This window comes from Pristiophorus japonicus, chromosome 3 (assembly GCF_044704955.1).
Source record: "Pristiophorus japonicus isolate sPriJap1 chromosome 3, sPriJap1.hap1, whole genome shotgun sequence".
NCBI lineage: Eukaryota > Metazoa > Chordata > Chondrichthyes > Pristiophoridae > Pristiophorus > Pristiophorus japonicus.
In genome coordinates, this window is record NC_091979.1 from 166,251,376 (window position 1) to 166,270,564 (window position 19,189).

The following is a 19,189-nucleotide window of genomic DNA, read 5'->3' on the forward strand; positions in this document are numbered from 1 at the left end:
AGAAGATTCCACAATAAACAGTCGAGCAATGAGCAAACCCATCACCTGTCACCAGGTCTTCCAAAAGGCCAGAGGTACCACAAGGATGCAAGCAGGTCTGTTAAAGCAGATACAGAGACATGTTTTCCACACGTGACAAATGTTGGCTTTGTGACAACTGTACCAATGTCCTAGAACCTTACAGAGGAGGTTGCGCATCTGCTGAAGCAGCTTATTGACTGCATTCATGCCATTAAGAAATCTAGAAATGGCAAGATGTTCAATGACGGAGTGAGATTGTGTAATGTTATGTGTTGGATGTAATGTGACAGAGTGGTTGACTCTTTAGTCAGTTTGACTGCTGCAAAAACAATAATCATCCTCCACATTACTTCTGGGTTGTAGCTGTTCAGATAACTCGAGGGAATTCTGAAGAGCTTTCTGTGGTTATTCTTCCTGCATCCAGTCCTCCTGTGTTTGAAGTGGTAAACCCCCACACACCCAATCTGGAGTACTGCCATGTGTAGAATACCTCAGTGAATATATCATTTCAAAACTTGATCGTCAATTTTTTTAAATCTCTAAACCGAGTTAATCAAATTTTATTTATGTACTTATAGGAATTACTGTCAATATACTACTGTTTCATTATCAATGTCAGATTTCTGCAATAATATTTTTGTCTTGTACAGCATTACTATTGCTGATACTGTACTGATTTCAATTTTTCTAAAAGTATCAGCCAGTAACTGCTAATTGAAGTACAGGTAATTGCATTTAGTTGCATATATCTTTCATGTTTAATATTTTCTTTGCCTGTAATATTTTTCTAGTATTGAAGTAAAATACTTTTATTTGTCACACTTTTGTCTCCACATTCTCTCTATTTCCTCCCTTTATCTTGTTGTCAGTCTTTCAGACCCATTTCATGTGTAGTTGCAACCCTTTAGCATAATGGTTTTTCACCCCATGAATGTTAAATTTATTAGCTTTGCAATGTTCAGTTAGTTGAAGCACTTGTATATCCTAGGAATCCTGCTGATAGTAATCTATTCATGTTGAGGGTGACTTAGGCCCGGTCTAATGGAATACTTTTTCTTCTGTATATGTGTTCCAGATTCATCTATGCACATGTTCATTCACAATAATGCATTAACAAATTGTATTGTACAGAATGTTTGTGACAACACACATTAATATGAGAAAAAGACATCAAAGCATCACGCATCTACATACATGCAAACTGGATACATATTCCCTTTGAACCAAGTATTCTGATTGATTTTACAATATAGATTTGCATGCTGACCTTGTATATTGAACTCTGGTAAAGTGTGAACGATAATTCTAATTGGATATACCACATAACCGTTTGGAAAATTAATATGGCTAAAGGCATTCCTATGGCATTCTTTTACTATTAAAATGCAGACTTTAACCAGTATATTTTAAATGAGTTAGTACTGTCTCTAAAGTAGCCCTTGAACTTGTTGTTGCCATACAAATCTGTGCCCAATTTTTCCACAATTCTATATTTGAATCTCTCCAATCAAGTTCCTAACCCTGCAACGGCCTCAAATGACTGAAAAGGCTTCAATCAAAGTCACAAATTACATTCTCTGTGACTGTGAATGTGGTGCATTATCTCATTATCTGTGCTTGCCCTTCTTGGTCTTTGACATGGTTGACCATACTATCCTTCTCCAATGCCTTTCCTTTGTTGGCTGCTTTCACTTGGTTCCACTCTTACCTATCCAATCATAGCCAGATCATCTCCAGCAATAGCTTTTCATCCCACCCAAACCGTTAACTCTGTCGTCCTCATCTACATGCTGCCCATCGGAAACATCAACCAAAAACATAGAAACATAGAAAATAGGTGCAGGAGTAGGCAATTCGGCCCTTCAAGCCTGCACCGCCATTCAATAAGATCATGGCTGATCATTCCTTCAGTACCCCTTTCCTGCTTTCTCTCCATACCCCTTGATCCCCTTAATCGTAAGGGCCATATCTAACTACCTCTTGATTACATCCAATATACTGGCATCAACAACTCTCTGCGGCAGGGAATTCCACAGGTCAACAACTCTCTGAGTGAAGAAGTTTCTCCTCATCTCAGTCCTAAATGGCCTACCCCTTATCCTAAGACTATGTCCCCTGGTTCTGGACTTCCCCAACATCGAGAACATTCTTTCCGCATCTAACCTGTCCAGTCCCGTCAGAATCTTATATATTTCTATGAGATCCCCTCTCATCCTTCTAAACGCCAGTGAATACAGGCCCAGTTGATCAAGTCTCTCCTCATATGACAGCCCAGCCGTTCCTGGAATCAGTCTGGTGAACCTTCGCTGCACTCCCTTAATAGCAAGAACGTCCTTCCTCAGACTAGGAGACCAAAACTGAACACAATATTTCAGGTGGGGCCTCACCAAGGCCCTGTACAACTGCAGTAAGACTTCCCTGCTCCTATATTCAAATCCCCTAGCTATGAAGGCCAACATACCATTTGCCTTCTTTACTACCTGCTGTACCTGCGTGCCCACTTTCAGTGACTGATGAACCATGACACCCAGGTCTTGTTGCACCTCCCCTTTTTCTAGTCAGCCGCCATTCAAATAATATTCTGCCTTCGTGTTTTCACCCCCAAAATGGATAACCTCACATTTATCCACATTATACTACATCTGCCATGTATTTGCCCACTCACCTAATAGGTCCAGTCACCCTGCAGCCTCTTAGCATCCTCCTCACAGCTCACACCGCCACCTAGTTTAGTGTCATCCGCAAACTTGGAGATATTATACTCTATTCCTTCATCCAAATCGTTAATGTATATTGTAAAGAGCTGGGGTCCCAGCACTGAGCCCTGCGACACCCCACTAGTAACTGCCTGCCATCCTGAAAAGGACCCGTTTATCCCGACTCTGCTTCCTGTCTGTCAACCAGTTCTCTAGCCATGTCAGTACATTACCCCCAATACCATGTGCTTTGATTTTGTATACCAATCTCTTGTGCGGGACCTTGTCAAAAGCCTTTTGAAAGTCCAAATACACCACATCCACTGGTTCTCCCTTGTCCACTCTACTAGTTACATCCTCAAAAAATTCCAGAAGATTTGTCAAGCATGATTTCCCTTTCATAAATCTATGTTGACTCAATCCGATCCTGTCACTGCTTTCCAAATGGGCTACTATTTCATCCTTAATGATTGATTCCAACATTTTCCCCACTACTGATATCAGACTAACCGGTCTATAATTACCCGCTTTCTCCCTCCTTTTTTAAAAAGTGCCGTGACATTAGCTACCCTCTAGTCCATAGGAACTGATCCAGAGTCGATAGATTGTTGGAAAATGATCACCAATGCATCCACTATTTCCACTTCCTTAAGTACTCTGGGATGCAGACTATCAGGACCCGGGGATTTATCGGCCTTTAATCCCATCAATTTCCCTAACGCAGTTTCCCGTCCAATAAGGATCTCTTTCAGTTCCTCATTCTCACTCGGCCCACTGTCCCCTAATACATTCGGAAGGTTATTTGTATCTTCCTTTGTGAAGACAGAACCGAAGTATTGGTTCAATTGGTCTGCCATTTCTTTGTTCCCCATTATAAATTTACCTGAATCCGACTGCAAGGGACCTACGTTTGTTTTTACTAATCTTTTTCTCTTCACATATTTATAGAAGCTTTTGCAGTCAGTTTTTATGTTCCCTGCAAGCTTCCTCTCGTACTCTATTTTCCCCCTCTTAATTAAACCCTTAGTCCTCCTCTCTTGAATTCTAAATTTCTCCCAGTCCTCAGATTTGTTTCTTTTTCCAGCCAATTTATATGCCTCTTCCTTGGTTTTAACACTATCCTTAATTTCCCTTGTTAGCCATGGTTGAGCCACCTTCCCAGTTTTATTTTTACTCCAGTCAGGGATATACAATTGCTGAAGTTCATCCATGTGATCTTTAAATGTTTGCCATTGCTTATCCACCGTCAATCCTTTAAGTATCCTCTGCCAGTGTATTCTAGCCAATCCACACCTCATATCGTCGAAGTTAGCTTTCCTTAAGTTCAGGACCCTAGTTTCCGAATTAACTTTGTCACTCTCCATCTTAATAAGGAATTCTACCATATTATGGTCACTTTTCCCCAAAGAGCCTCACACAACAAGATTGCTAATTAGTCCCTTCTCATTACACATCACCCAGTCTAGGATGGCCAGCTCCCTGGTTGGTTCCTCGACATTTTGGTCTAGAAAACATGATGTTAGGTTCCACATGTATGCTGACGACATCTAGCCCGACCGCTCTTGACCCCTCTATCTTGTCAGCCTGCTTGTCTTAGATTTATTTGTGGATGAGCTGCAATTTATTGGTCATACTGAAAACATCATCTTCAACCCTGCCACAAACGCTACCCTTGCCACCAAGTCCATCTCCACCCTGGCCAACCTCTCGGGTTGAATCAGAATGATTGCGATCTCGGCGTCCTACGACCTCAAACTGAACTTCCGAGCCCTTATCCTCTCCACTGCAAAGACCGTCTACTTCCACCTCTGTAACATTGTAAGTCTCTGTCCCTGCCTTAGTCCAACTGCAGATAAAACCCTCATCCATGTCTTTATAACCTCCAGACTTGAATATTCTAGTTCTCTACAGGCTGGTCTCCAATCCTCCACCCTCCATATATTTCAGCTCATTTGAAACTGCAACCCTGTGCTCCCTGACCTACATTGACCCACGGTTTCTCAATGCTTGCAATTTAAAATCCTCAACCTTGTGTTCAAATCCCTGTATGGCCTCACCACTTCCTATCTCTATAACCTCCATCAGGCCTACAATCCTTCAAGAACTCTGTGTTCCTCCAACTCTGGTCTCTTGTGTATCCCCAAGTCCTTTCACTTCACCATTGGTGGCCATGCCTTCAGCAATCTAGATCCCAAGCTCTGGAAATCCTTAACCTCTCGTGCACTCCAGCACTCTGTCTGCCTTTAAACTCCACTGCCCCCTTACCCCCCCACCCCCCCCACACCCGGCCCCCAATTAAAACCCACCTCTTAACCAAAATCTTAGTCACCCTTCTTAGTATCTCCTCCTTTGGCTTAGTGCTGATTTTTGTCTTATTACACTCTGAAGCACCTTGGGATGTTTTTCTACGTTAAAGGCACTACATAAATGCAAGTTGTTATTGTTGAATAAAGAAATTTTGTGCAAATGTGTTAAATGTTCGTTCCCTGATATCACAAATAGTAAATTTTAGGTTACTATATTTTGATACAAATTTCGTTCCCTCACAGATGTTGATCTCTGTTCTATCCCCCGCCAATGACACCAATTATGTAATCAGATGAGTTTAAACAAAGTTCAACTGAAATAAAACTAAAATTATATTAACGTAATCATTTGAATGGTTTGTTTTTATTTTAAATGGTATTAATAAGACTCCCTCTTCAGTTAGGCTATGGTTTAGAGATGTTAAGTCACTTTTAGTTTTAATCTGGAGTTTATATCAATTCTGAGCTAAGTGTAAAATTACTTAGCAAAATAACTTCCCCATCCCAATCAAATTTAGCTGTAGAATCCCACTTAATACAAGGAATAGTTACTGTACTGATCCGAGGTTCACTCATCAAAACTAGTAAATAATTAATTGGTTGTTTACTTGCATTTTATTGAAGATGCCATGGCATTTGTTTTTGATGTGTAGCCTTCATTTTCTTAGGACCAATTAAAAAAGTAAGACCAGGAGGTTCCCGTCTACTTCAGATAAAGGGGGCACGAAGTTTTCGAGTAAAGAAAGGTGGATCCTTGTCAAGCATACGACGGGCTGGCAGTTTGAAGAGCACAAAGCTTTCACGGCAGGACTCTGAGTCAGAAAACGAAGAGCTTCTGTTGTCTCAAAGCCATGACACAGTTACTGATATTGGTAATTTCTTAACATACATTTATCTTCAAGCAAATAGAATGATAGATGTGTTTAGTGTGAAAGGATTGTACTTAGATTTTATTCCTGTTTTTAACAGGTAGCCCCTGGAGTACAAGTGAACCTAGTATTGAACCAGAAGGACTGAGCACAGTAGGAACAGATGAAAATTACCATAGAAACATGACATGGTTACCTGTAAGTATAAATGTTTTCATCTATTTCATCGATGCCAAACTTGAAAGTCATAGTTTGTACTTGAGCCAAGAATCATAGTAATCTGAAACAAGGGATAATATAATAGATAATTCATATGTTTGAATCATTGGTTGCTTTCCATACACTGTCCCTACACTGTGTATACGTTACAGCTTTTGCTTCGTACTGAGTTTTAAAGTACTTTCTTTTATTTGGGCTTCTCTTTGCACTATCTTATTAGAAATAGAGGTGAGAAATCAAACAAAGGATACACATCTAAATACTAATATTCTGCAGGCTCTTGTATCCACCTTGTAACTTTGTGCAGATCATTGATCAGGCCTTGTTTGGAATATTGTATGCAATTTTATTGTATGCAATGCCATGTGAAGAGAATCGAAGCATTAAAGTGAGAGTTGCGACTCTAAGTTATGAAGTCAGACTCGTAGAATTGAACTTAATTTTAATTGTAGAAAACTGAGAAATGCCATGATCCAAATCCTTTACGTAGATTTAGGTTGATATTTAATTTAGACTATGAGAATAGGACTAGAGTATATGAATAAAAAATTAAGAAGCATCAAGTGAGACATGAGATTAGAAGTAATAGTGGATATGCGAAATAGATTCCCAGCTAATGCAATTAATGCTATGTTGATTAATACCTATAAAAAAGAGCTAGATGAATATCTAACTAGGCATGTAAAGATAAATAAAAAATGGAAATAATTGTGGGATATAAAGACAGAACTTGCATTTATATGGGGAGTTATTGTGATTCTCAGAAACTTCCCAAGGTGCTTTGCATACACTGAATTTTTTTCAAGTGCAGCTGCTGTTGTTTTGGAGGCAAACATGGTAACCATGTTTCACACAGCAAGGTTTCACAATCAGCAGTGAGATAAATAACTAGTTAATCTTTTCTTGATAGCATGAATGTTCCTGAGGTAGTCGGAATTTGGAAATGTCATGGGAATGCAACTGGCCAAGGATGAATATTAGCCTGGAAATTACGGTCAGAGGCATTCCTTCGGATTACGCCTCCGACCTGCAAAACATTTATGAATTTACTCCCAGGCTGTGAAGAATTGCGGTCTCTGGCCTCCAGGCATACGGCAACATAAAGGCACACGGACGCAGGCAGTTCGGAACCCTGAGATCACATGGGCCAGGTCCTCCACTAACAAAAGAGGATTCCATTGCAATCATTTATGCAATGGAATCCTAATGACAAGAGCAGACAGCGATCCAACACCACCTCCAGTGCGCCAGTGCAGCCTTCGGCCACTTGAGGAAAAGAGTGTTCGAAGACCAGGCCCTCAAAACTGCCACCAAGCTCATGGTCTACAGGGCTGTAGTAATACCCGTCCTCTTGTATGGCTCAGAGACATGGATCATGTACAGTAGACACCTCAAGTTGCTGGAGAAATAGCACCAACGACGTCTTCGCAAGATCCTACAAATCCCCTGGGAGGACAAGTGCACCAACATCAGCGTCCTCATTCAGGCTAACATCCCCAGCATTGACCACACTCGATCAACTCCGCATACCAAACATGAGACTCCCAAAGCAAGTGCTCTACTTCACGGCAAACGAGCCAAAGGTGAGCAGCGGAAATGCTACAAGGACACCCTCAAAGCCTCCCTGATAAAGTGCGACATTCCCACTGACACCTGGGAGTCTCTGGCCCAAGACCGCCCTAAGTGGAGGGGGCACTGAGCACCTCGAGTCTCAACACCGAGAGCATGCAGAAATCAAGCGCAGGCAACGGAAAGAGCGTGCGGCACTCACCCCTTCCCTCAACGCCTATCTGTCCCACCTGTGACAGAGTCTGTGACTGTTCAGCCACCAAAGAACTCACTTCAGGAGTGGAAGCATGTCTTCCTTGATTCCGAGGGACTGCCTATGATGATGATAATGATGAAATGCACTGACTTACAATTTTATTCATAAGTCCCTTCATTGCATCAACCTCAATAAAAAGCTAATTTTTTGATAAATTATTTTAAACATCTTGATTCGGGCCAATATTTGCAATAATTTTGGATTTTTAAATGTTTTATTTAAGCCTTATATATACTCTTACGCTGATGAAAGCATGCCCTATGCCTGCTTTTACCAGCAGTAAGAATTGTGTGGGCAATTGCTGGGCAGTTGTTGGGCAAACAGCCCAACTCTGCGCTAGCAATACTCATTTTTTAGTTGGTTAGGATGATCTATCAAGGCGTACCTTGACAGATCGCAAATTTCGGATTTCACGGAAATCCGGAACATCCGGGGCCTTGCAAAGAGAATGCGACGGCGTACTCTGAGAATACGGCGTCAAAGACACCGCAGTTTTAAGGCATTTTGGAATTGCACTTAATTATCTTGGGGTGGAAGAAACTTTTCAAAATTTTTAATCAGGATATTAAATTAGGTGTTTATAATTCACATTGGAGCAATAACTCGGGAAAATAAGAAGCCTAACAGGCTGGATAGCTTTTTCTTACTACTTGCTTAACAGCATCTTAACATGAGGGGAACAAAAGCCAATCCATGGTTAAGTATTCTTAAATTGTTACGAAAGAGACATTGAGGCTGACGGTGCTTGAGCTATTTTGTTGCTGTCGCGTTTACATTCCTCTTTCTGGTGAAACTTCCTATCCAAGGTTATTTGTTTTCTGTCATGAGATTGTATTTGCCAGTGTTCAGACCATATTCTATCTCTAGGCCTGAGCATCAATAATTCCCTTGGGATAAATGGGGCAGTAGCAACACGGATATAATTTTGGCTGAGGGATAAAAAAAACAGTGGAGTTGAACTTGCATCTTTTTGTGATGCCCGTTACCACCTCCGGGGGGTGCCTCCGGGGGACGCAAAACACTTTTCGCCTGTTTTGGGGGGAGGTGGGTGGGGGGGTGCTACTGGCTCCTGCGAAATTGCCCGGTAGTTTGCGGAGGCTTCCCAGGCCACCACGCTACCAGCGATGACCCCTTTTTACCCCGCAGCGAATATTGCCCTGCAAGGTTGGCAAGAGCGGGTGTCAGCGCCAGCCTCGCGGGTCGCGAAGCTGGCCAACATCTGCTCGCGGGACGGAAGGTAAAGGGGAGTTCGCGTACGCCCCACACTGCTATCCTGGTGGATTTGCCGACTCACCAGTCGGCCCAAATTCTTGCCCCCTTGCGTGGTCCGGACCGCTATCGTGCCATTTTGGGTGCTGGGCTGCAACCCCGGTACCGTGCTACTCTGATGGCCTTTCCATTTATCGAAGGGGAGGGGCATTGAAACGTGACAGCGCTACGTGGAGCATCTGCGTAGTGCTGCCGATCGCGCCCCATTAGTGCCGCTGGATCTGCCCCAAGAGGAAGTAGAGCGTGCGAGATTGCGCTCCACTTCCTCTGAGAGGCGGTAAGGCCAATTCCGCAGCCGGAGCGAGACTTCCGCGCGGGAGCAGGAAGTACCATCCCGAGCAGGTTACCGCCCCCAATCTGGGTGCAGGGCAATTTCTCTCCCACTGAGTTGTGGTGAATGGCTAATTTTTGGATGGAGGGAGGTATACAGTGAAGTTTCCCAAGGTTCAGTGCTAGGACCACTAAATTTGCAGATGATACGAAACATGGAAGTGTAGGAAACAATGAGGAAGATAGTAATAGACCTCAAGAGGACATGGACAGGCTGGTGAAATGGGTGGACACATGACAGATGAAATTCAAGGCAAAAAAGTGTGAGGTAATACATTTTGGTGGGAAAAATGAGGAGATACAATGCAGGATAAATGGTACAATTTTAAAGGAGGTGCAAGAACAGAGAGACCTGAGGGTGTTTGTGCAGAAATCTTTGAAGGTGGCAGGACAGTTTAACAAAGCATATGGGATCCTGGGCTTTATAAATAGAGGTTCAGAAATTTGGCTACTTACCACCACGTATATGCGCCGCTATCCTAGCGAAAAATGACAGTGGCCACTCTAGCGCCCTTCCCTGGTGCGGGACCCGGCGACCGCAATTTTGGTAAGGGCCTTAGCGCTGCCAATAGCAGCACTGGCCCTGGAGATGTAAATGAAGTGAGCATGATGTCATTGCAACCCCGACTTGACACTGCATTTGCGAACTTTCACCTTAGTACTGAGTTTAGCGCTGGAATTTATTGTCCTCCCTAATTGCCCTTGAGAAGGTGGTGGTGAGCCACCTTCTTAAACCGTTACAGTGCATGTGGTGAAGGTACTTCCATAGTGCTGTTAGACAGGGAGTTCCAGGATGTTGATCCAATGACGATGAAGGATGGTGATATATTTCCAAGTCAGGATGGTGTCTAACTTTGTAAGCAGTTTTGATCCTGGCCCAATTGCTAGACGGACAGTTCGAATTGCCCCCGCCTTACGAAAGTTCTAGACCCGGGAATTATTATTCAGAGTGTAAATGAAATGAGTCACGGACAGGAATGCTTCAGTGAAAAATCGTACTTATATTTATTTGGTCTAACGTACACTGGCTAAAACATGCACTACTAAACGCAATCAGTGTCTCGGTGGAGAATAAAATCCAGGTTACAAACAACATACATGCAGTACAGAAATGAGACCCAGTAATATGCAGTAATACCCTGATGGATTCTACCTCCACCACTACCAATGAATTACCCAGTTGAAGCTTCCGCTCCAGAATAGCCCTGAAAAGCTTCACTTCTGAGAAAACCTTGAGCCCTTCCTCTCACCCAGCTTGGGACACTCGACCATGCTCATCACCACACACAGCCGGTCTCGATCGCTCTTCGCCTGCGGAACTACGGCTTCCTCCTTGGTGGCGCGGGAGGGAGAAGAAGAAGCTGTCTCCCTTCCTTTCTTACTTTCTTCTTGTACATCGATCTTAGTGGAGCGAGAGGGAGAGAGAGCTCTCTCTAGATACAAGCTGCAAGCTGCCAGCTACAAGCTTCACTCCAAGCTCCAAGCTACAAGCTAAAAATAAAGTGGAAAAGACCCTGTCTTTATGGGAGTCTCGCTACCCCTATCTTTCCCGCCAATCTTTAAAATCCCTTTGTTTCTAAGCATGGGTACTTAGTCAGTGATGGACCATCCAGCCCATGTGTATTGGGCTGATGGCCCTTAATCTGGGCATCTCTCTGAGTCTTTGTGTTGGGAAACACCCAGCTCCTCCTTGGCTGGCCAGGCTAGTGGGTTCATTGTTTCTGTTTTTACTTCTGAGATGGAGGTGAGAAGTGCTTTTGCACATTAGAGTGGCTTTGTCAATGGCCTCCCTTCCTGGCCAACAGCTCTATTGTCAATGGATGACTGACAGTTCTTTTGTCACAACTAACTGCCATGCGGTCTCTGGAGTTTTAACAAAACCAGCTTTTTCACATATCTGCACAGGGTGACCCCATAAAATTCATGAAATATTCTCAACTGAGTCCATTCTTTAAACAGAAACTTTGCGATCTCTTCAACTTGGAGGGGGAACTTGGAGCTGATGCTGTTCCCATGTGCCTGCTGCACTTGTCCTTCTTGGCGGTAGAAATGGGAGAAGAAGCCTTGGCGAGTTGCTGCAATGCATCTTGTAGATGGTACACACTGCAGACTTCCATTTGGGATTTCTTCATAATGTTATTTTTTTTTTCAGAAGGCAGTTGAGCTGTACGTGCTAAAACTGCCTATTTTTAGATGGGGCCTGTATTTGCAGTCGGAGGCCTCCCGCAGGCGAATGCCTCTGAACCGCATGAAAAATACGAACCTACCTGATGGTCCTGGAGGTTCGTAGACTCACAATCCTGGACCTCTACATGTACGCATGCTTAAAGGCCTATGTATCCCAGGATGCATGCGGTTCGCAAGCACCCCTGGGATCATATGGACCAGGCCAACCAACCAATTAGAAAGGGGGAGCCCCATTATGCTTATGGGGATTTAATTTACATATGGAATCCCCATAAGCTTAATAGGAATCACTTAAAAAAGCACAAATTTCACGGAACTTAAATAAAAATAAATCATCACATGTTCAAAATTAATTAAAATACAATTAAATTAAACATTTAAAACAAGAATTAAATTTTTTGAAAAATAAGTTTCAATGTTTTAAAGGGGTTAAAAATAACCTATTTTTAAAGTTTTTTTGTTAAAAAAATTATTTTAATATTTATTTAAACTCTTAATGCTGGTGAAAAAAGGCCTTATGCCTGCTTTTACCAGGTGTAAGAGTTTCACAGGCAGTTACTGGGTAGTAGTTGGCCCAACTCACTACGAGCGAATGTCCATTTTCTGGGGATGTGGAGGATCTTTCAAGTTGAAACTTGACAGATCGTAAGTTCCGGGTTTTTGCGCATGCGCAACACATGCAAAAACCCAGAACTTGTTGGCCATGATTTTTTTTTTCATTTCAGAAGGCAGATCCTGTTATGTATGTAAACATTACCAATATGTAAGACTTGCCACCAGGGAGCACACCTGTGGGAGACCCAGAGGTCACCTGCACGCCCTGGGCAAGCAAGTATAAAAGGCAGTGTACCGTGCTGCATCCTCACTCTGGAGTTACATTAAAGAGACCAAGGTCACAATAGTTTGAGCTTACAATATACAGTCTTATGGAGTTGTTCTGAACATAACAATTGGCGACGAGTAACAGATCACGAACTTTCATGCGGTTATGGCAGCCGTTGGTATTCTTGAGGGATTTGTTGAGGGTGATGATTGGGAAGCCTTCATTGAGCGTCTTGACCAGTACTTCATGGCCAATGAGCTGGATAAGGAAGAAACCACGGTCAAGCGCAGGGTGATTCTCCTCACCGTTTGCGGGTCCATGATATATGGCCTCATTAAAAGTCTGCTAGCACCGACGAAACCAATGGAGAAGACATATGAAGAGTTGTGCGCGCTGGTTCGGGAACTCTTCAAGCCGAAGGAGAGCATCTTGATGGCCAGGTTTCGCTTTTATATGCACCATCACTCCGAAGGCCAGGACGTGGTGAGCTATGTCCTAAGACGCCTTGAGGGGCCGTGCGTATTTGCTGGATTTTTGGGGGAAGTGTTGCATGACTTTTTCGTGCTTGGAATCAGCCACGAGGTCATTCTTCGCAAACTGCTGTCTGCCGAATCCCTAGATCTGAGCAAGGCCATCACGATAGCCCAGGCTTTCATGTCCACGAACGATAACACTAAACAGATATCATTGCAGCATCGAAGCTCACCGGCAAGTACTGTGCATAAAATAACGCCTTCAGTAGACAGAACTGTATATGGCAGGGTCTACACGCCCGCAGAAGCCAGACCTAGGATGACTCGGAGTCCGCCGTGCGGCATGAATGTGAATCCATTAACACCATGTTGGCGCCGCGGGGGTAATCATTGAGCCCATCAATGTCGATTCAAGCACTACGTGTGCAAGGGCTGTGGAACAATGGGGCACCTCCAGCGAATGTGCAGACGTGCTGTGACTCACCACGTGGCAGAGTCGGCAGAAGATGACTGATCCGGCGCTGATCACGCTGAACGAGTAAGAGAGGCAACTCAGCCCGAGGCTGAAGAGAAAGTGTATGGGGTACACACCTACACCACCAAAAGCCCTCTGACAAATTAAACGGCATTCCAGTTTCCATGGAATTGGACATAGGGCGAGTCAGTCAATTATGAGCCAGAATGTTTTTGAGAAACTGTGGGGCACAAGGCACAAAGGCCAAAACTAAGCCTGATCCACACCTGGCTGCACACTTACACCAAAGAGCTCATACCAGTCATTGGCAGTGTGGCAGTGAAGGTATCGTACGATGGAACTGTGCATGATTTATCACTATGGATTGTCCCGGGCGATGGCCCAACGCTGTTCGGCAGAAGCTGGCTAGGAAAGATCCGATGGAACTGGGACGACATCAAAGCACTGTCTTCGGTGGATGACACCTCATGCGCCCAAGTGCTAAACAAATTTCCATCGTTATTCGAACCAGGCATCGGCAACTTCACAGGCGCCAAAGTGCAGATCCATCTAGTCCCTGATGCATGACCTGTTCATCACAAGGCCCGAGCGGTTCCATTCATGATGCGAGAAAAAGTCGAGATTGAGCTGGACAGACTTCAACTAGAGGGGACCATATCACCAGTCAAGTTCAACGAGTGGGCCAGTCCAATTGTTCCGGTTTTGAAAAGCGATGGGACGGTCATAATCTGCGGGGAATACAAGGTAACGATCAACCGAGTCTCGTTTCAGGACCAGTACCCAAAGCGGATGACCTGTTCGCAATGTTGGCAGGGAGGAAGTCGTCCATCAAGCTGGATCTAACGTCTGCTTACATGACACAGGAGCTGGCTGAACCTTCAAAAAAATTGACGTGCATCAACACGCACAAAGAACTGTTCATATACCACAGATGCCCCTTTGGGATTTGCTCGGCTGCGGCCATCTTCCAGAGGAACATGGAGAGTCTGCTGAAGTCGGTTCCGCGCACCGTGGTGTTTCAAGACGACGTCTTGATCACTGGCTGCAACACCACCGAATACTTGCACAACCTGGAAGAGGTTCTAAAGCGACTGGACAGAGTGGGACTCAGGCTGAAATGCTCCAAGTGTGTTTCCCTGGTGCCAGAGGTCGAATTTCTGGAGCGAAAGATTGCGGTGTATGGCATCAGACCCACGGACTCCAAGACGGAGGCCATCAAGAATGCACCCAGACCACAGAATGTGATGGAGCTGGGTTCGTTCCTGGGTCTCCCCATCTATTTTGGCAACTTTCTACCAGGGTTGAGCACTTTGCTGAAGCCTTTGCATTTATTGCAACGCAAGGGTGACAACTGGGTTTGGGGTAAATCTCAAGAGACAGCCTTTAAGAAGGCCAGAAACCTGCTATGTTCTAACAAGTTACTTGTATTGTATGACCCGTGTAAATATTTAGTACTCGCTTGTGATGCATCTTCGTACGGGGTTGGTTGCGTGTTACAGCACGCCAATGTGTCAGGCAAACTGCAACCGGTTGCATATGCATCCAGAAGCTTATCTAAACATAGAAACATAGAAATTAGGTGCAGGAGTAGGCCATTCGGCCCTTCGAGCCTGCACCACCATTCAATAAGATCATGGCTGATCATTCCCTCAGTACCCCTTTCCTGCTTTCTCTCCATACCCCTTGATCCCCCTAGCCGTAAGGGCCATATCTAACTCCCTCTTGAATATATCCAGTGAACTGGCATCAACAACTCTCTGCGGCAGGGAATTCCACAGGTTAACAACTCTCTGAGTGAAGAAGTTTCTCCTCATCTCCATCATAAATGGCCTACCCCTTATCCTAAGACTGTGTCCCCTGGTTCTGGACTTCCCCAACAACGGGAGCATTCTTCTCGCATCTAACCTGTCCAGTCCCGTCAGAATCTTATATGTTTCTATGAGATCCACTCTCATCCTTCTAAACTCCAGTGTATAAAGGCCCAGTTGATCCAGTCTCTCCTCATATATCAGTCCAGATTTCCCGGGAATCAGTCTGGTGAACCTTCGCTGCACTCCCTCAATAGCAAGAACGTCTTTCCTCAGATTAGGAGACCAAAACTAAACACAATGGGCCCAAGTTTCCACAAGAATAAAAACGGGCGCCCCTCCGAGCTGGGCGCCTGTTTTTCGCGCCTAAAACGGTGCCTAAAAAAATCCTCGGTATTCTCCACCTACTTACAGGTCCTCTGGCCCTCGGCGCAGCCAGCACGAGCTGTGGGGGGGGCGGAGCCAGGTCCCGGCGCTGAAAACAGTGCCGGGACCTCTGCACGTGCGCGCTACAGTCGGCACGCAAGTGCAGTAGCTCCAGGCGCCGAAATGTGTGGGAGAGGCCCGAAGCACGCATTGCCTAGCCCTGGCTGAATGGCCTCACTGGGGCTGCGTGAATGAGGCTCCTCCCACGGCCAGCTCCTGCTCCCCCCACCCCCCCGCCGCCGACCAGACCCGACACTCGCTCCCCCCCACCGCCGACCAGACCCGACCCGACACCCGCGCCCCCCGCCGACCGGACCCCGACACCCGCTCCCTGCCCCCCGCCGACCAGACACCCGCTCCCCGCCCCCCCCGCCGACCAGACCCGACCCGACACCCGCTCCCTCCCCCCCCCCGCCGACCAGACACCCCGCTTCCCGCCCCCCCCCCCCACCCCCGCAGACACTCACACCACACGACCGCACCCCCCCCACAACCCTGACTCGACACCCGCTCCCTCCCCGCTCCGACCCGCGACCCGCCCCCGTCTGTCCCCGTACAGACCCGAGCCTGGCCCGTCCCTTACCGCCCAACCCGCCCCCCCCCCCCCGCTCTCTTCCCCTCCCCCCGCTCTCTCTCCCCTCTCCCCGCTCTCTCTCTCTCTCCCTCCCTCCCCTCTCTGTCCCTCCCTCCTCCCTCTCTCTCTCTCTCCCTCCCTCCCCTCTCTCTCTCTCTCCCTCCCTCCCCCTCTCTCTCTCCCTCCCTGCACTCTCTCTCTCTCCCTCCCTCCCCCCCCTCTCTCTCTCCCTCCCTCCCTCCCTCCCTCTCTCCCTCCCTCTCCCTCCCTCCCTCTCTCTCCCTCCCTCTCTCTCCCTCCCTCTCTCTCCCTCCCTCTCTCTCTCTCCCCCTCCCTCCCCCCCTCTCTCTCCCTCCCTCCCCTCTCTGTCCCTCCCTCCCCTCTCTCTCTCTCTCTCCCTCCCTCCCCCTCTCTCTCTCTCCCTCCCCCTCTCTCCCTCCCTCCCCCTCTCTCTCTCTCTCCCTCCCTCCCCCTCTCTCTCTCCCTCCCTGCACTCTCTCTCTCTCCCTCCCTCCCCCTCTCTCTCTTCCCCTCTCTCTCTCCCTCCCTCCCTCCCTCTCTCCCTCCCTCTCCCTCCCTCCCTCTCTCTCCCTCCCTCTCTCTCCCTCCCTCCCTCTCTCTCCCTCCCTCTCTCTCTCTCCCCCTCCCTCCCCCCCTCTCTCTCCCTCCCTCCCCTCTCTCTCTCTCTCCCTCCCTCCCCCCCCTCTCTCTTCCTCCCTCCCACCCCCCCTCTCTCTCCCTCCCTCTCTCTCTCTCTCCCTCCCTCCCCCCCCTCACTCTTCCTCCCTCCCACCCCCCCTCTCTCTCCCTCCCTCTCTCTCTCTCTCCCTCCCTCCCCCCCCTCTCTCTTCCTCCCTCCCACCCCCCCTCTCTCTCCCTCCCTCTCTCTCTCTCTCTCTCTCTCCCCCTCCCACTCAGCGGCACGAACGGCTGCAGAATTCTCCCTGGCTGAAGCACTTTCACACAGGTAGGAAGATGGTTTATTTAATCTTTTCTTGGCTTATAAATGTTTATTCAGGTTGGATTTATTTGTATAATATTTGTAGAAGTATAAATAAGGATTTATTGTTGAATTTAATGAGTTCCCTTCCCCCCCCTCCCCCCCCACCTCGTTCTGGACGCCTAATTTGTAACCAGCGCCTGATTTTTTAATGTGTAGAACAGGTTTTTTCAGTTCTACAAAAATCTTCACTGGCTCCATTCTACTTTAGTTTGGAGTACATTTTCACTGTGGAAACTTTGAAATCAGGCGTCAGTGGCCGGACACGCCCCCTTTTGAAGAAAAAATTCTGTTCTAAACTGGAACTGTCCTACCTGACTAGAACTGCAGAAAAAAAAATGTGGAGAATTGCGATTTCTAAAATAGTCCGTTCTCCACCAGTTGCTCCTAAAAATCAGGCGCGAATCATGTGGAAACTTGGGCCCAATATTCCAGGTGAGGCCTCACCAAGGCCCTGTACAACTGCAGTACGACCTCCCTGCTCCTATACTCAAATCCCCGAGCTATGAAGGCCAACATACCATTTTCCTTCTTTACTGCCTGCTGTACCTGCATGCCAACTTTCCATGACTGATGAACCATGACACCCAGGTCTCGTTGCACCTCCCCTTTTCCTAATCTGCCGCCATTCAGATAATATTCTGCCTTCGTGTTTTTGCCCCCAAAGTGGATAACCTCACATTTATCCACATTATACTGCATCTGCCATGTATTTGCTCACTCACCTAACCTGTCCAAGTCATCCTGCAGCCTCTTAGCGTTCTCCTCACAGCTCACACCGCCATCCAGTTTAGTGTCATCTGCAAACTTGGAGATATTACACTCAATTCCTTTGTCTAAATCATTAATGTATCTTGTAATTAGCTGGGGTCCCAGTGCTGAGCCTTGCGGCACTCCACTAGTCACTGTCTGCCATTCTGAAAAGGACCCGTTTATCCCGACTTTCTGCTTCCTGTCTGCCAACCAGTTCTCTATCCCTGTCAGTACATTACCCCCAATACCATGTGTTTTGATTATGCACGCCAATCTCTTGTGTGGGACCTTGTCAAAAGCCTTTTGAAAGTCTAAATATACCACATTCACTGGTTCTCCCTTGTCCATTCTACTAGTTACATCCTCAAAAAATTCCAGAAGATTTGTCAAGCAAGATTTCCCTTTCATAAATTCATACTGACTTGGACCGATCCTGCCACTGCTTTCCAGATGCGCTGCTATTTCATCCTTAATAATTGATTCCAACATTTTCCCCATTACTGTTGTCAGGCTAACTGGTCTATAATTACCCGTTTTCTCTCTCCCTCCCTTTTTAAAAAGTGGTGTTACATTAGCTACCCTCCAGTCCAGAACTGATCCAGAGTCGATAGACCGTTGGAAAATGATCACCAATGCATCCACTATTTCTAGGGCCACTTCCTTAAGTACTCTGGGATGCAGACTATCAGGCTCCAGGGATTTATCGACCTTCAATCCCATCAATTTTCCGAACACCTAATAAGGATATCCTTCAGTTCGTCCTTCTCACTAGACCCTCGGTCCCCTGATACTTCCGGAGGGTTATTTGTGTCTTCCTTCGTGAAGACAGAACCAAAGTATTTGATCAATTGGTCTGCCATTTCTTTGTTCCCCATTATAAATTCCCCTGAATCCGACTGCAAGGGACCTACGTTTCTCTTTACTAATCTTTTTCTCTTCACATATCTATAAAAGCTTTTGCAGTCAGTTTTTATGTTCCCTGCAAGCTTCCTCTCGTACTCTATTTTCCTCCTCTTAATTAAACCCTTTGTCCTCCTCTGCTGAATTCTAAATTTCTCCCAGTCCTCAGGTTTACTGCTTTTTCTGGCTAATTTATATGCCTCTTCCTTGGATTTAACACTATCCTTAATTTCCC

At 46.0% G+C, this 19,189-nt stretch overlaps 1 protein-coding gene across 8 annotated transcripts in view; it reads left to right on the forward strand.

Moving 5' to 3' along the window:
* The window catches only part of LOC139260001 (protein unc-80 homolog), a 501,022-nt gene that overhangs the window by 289,487 nt on the left and 192,346 nt on the right, over positions 1 to 19,189 (forward strand). For all 8 annotated transcript variants that reach the window (XM_070876044.1, XM_070876038.1, XM_070876039.1 and 5 more), the window contains 2 exons: positions 5,692 to 5,895; positions 5,993 to 6,090. In XM_070876044.1, the coding sequence (XP_070732145.1) occupies positions 5,692 to 5,895; positions 5,993 to 6,090 (302 nt within the window). The remainder of the gene's footprint in view (positions 1 to 5,691; positions 5,896 to 5,992; positions 6,091 to 19,189) is intronic.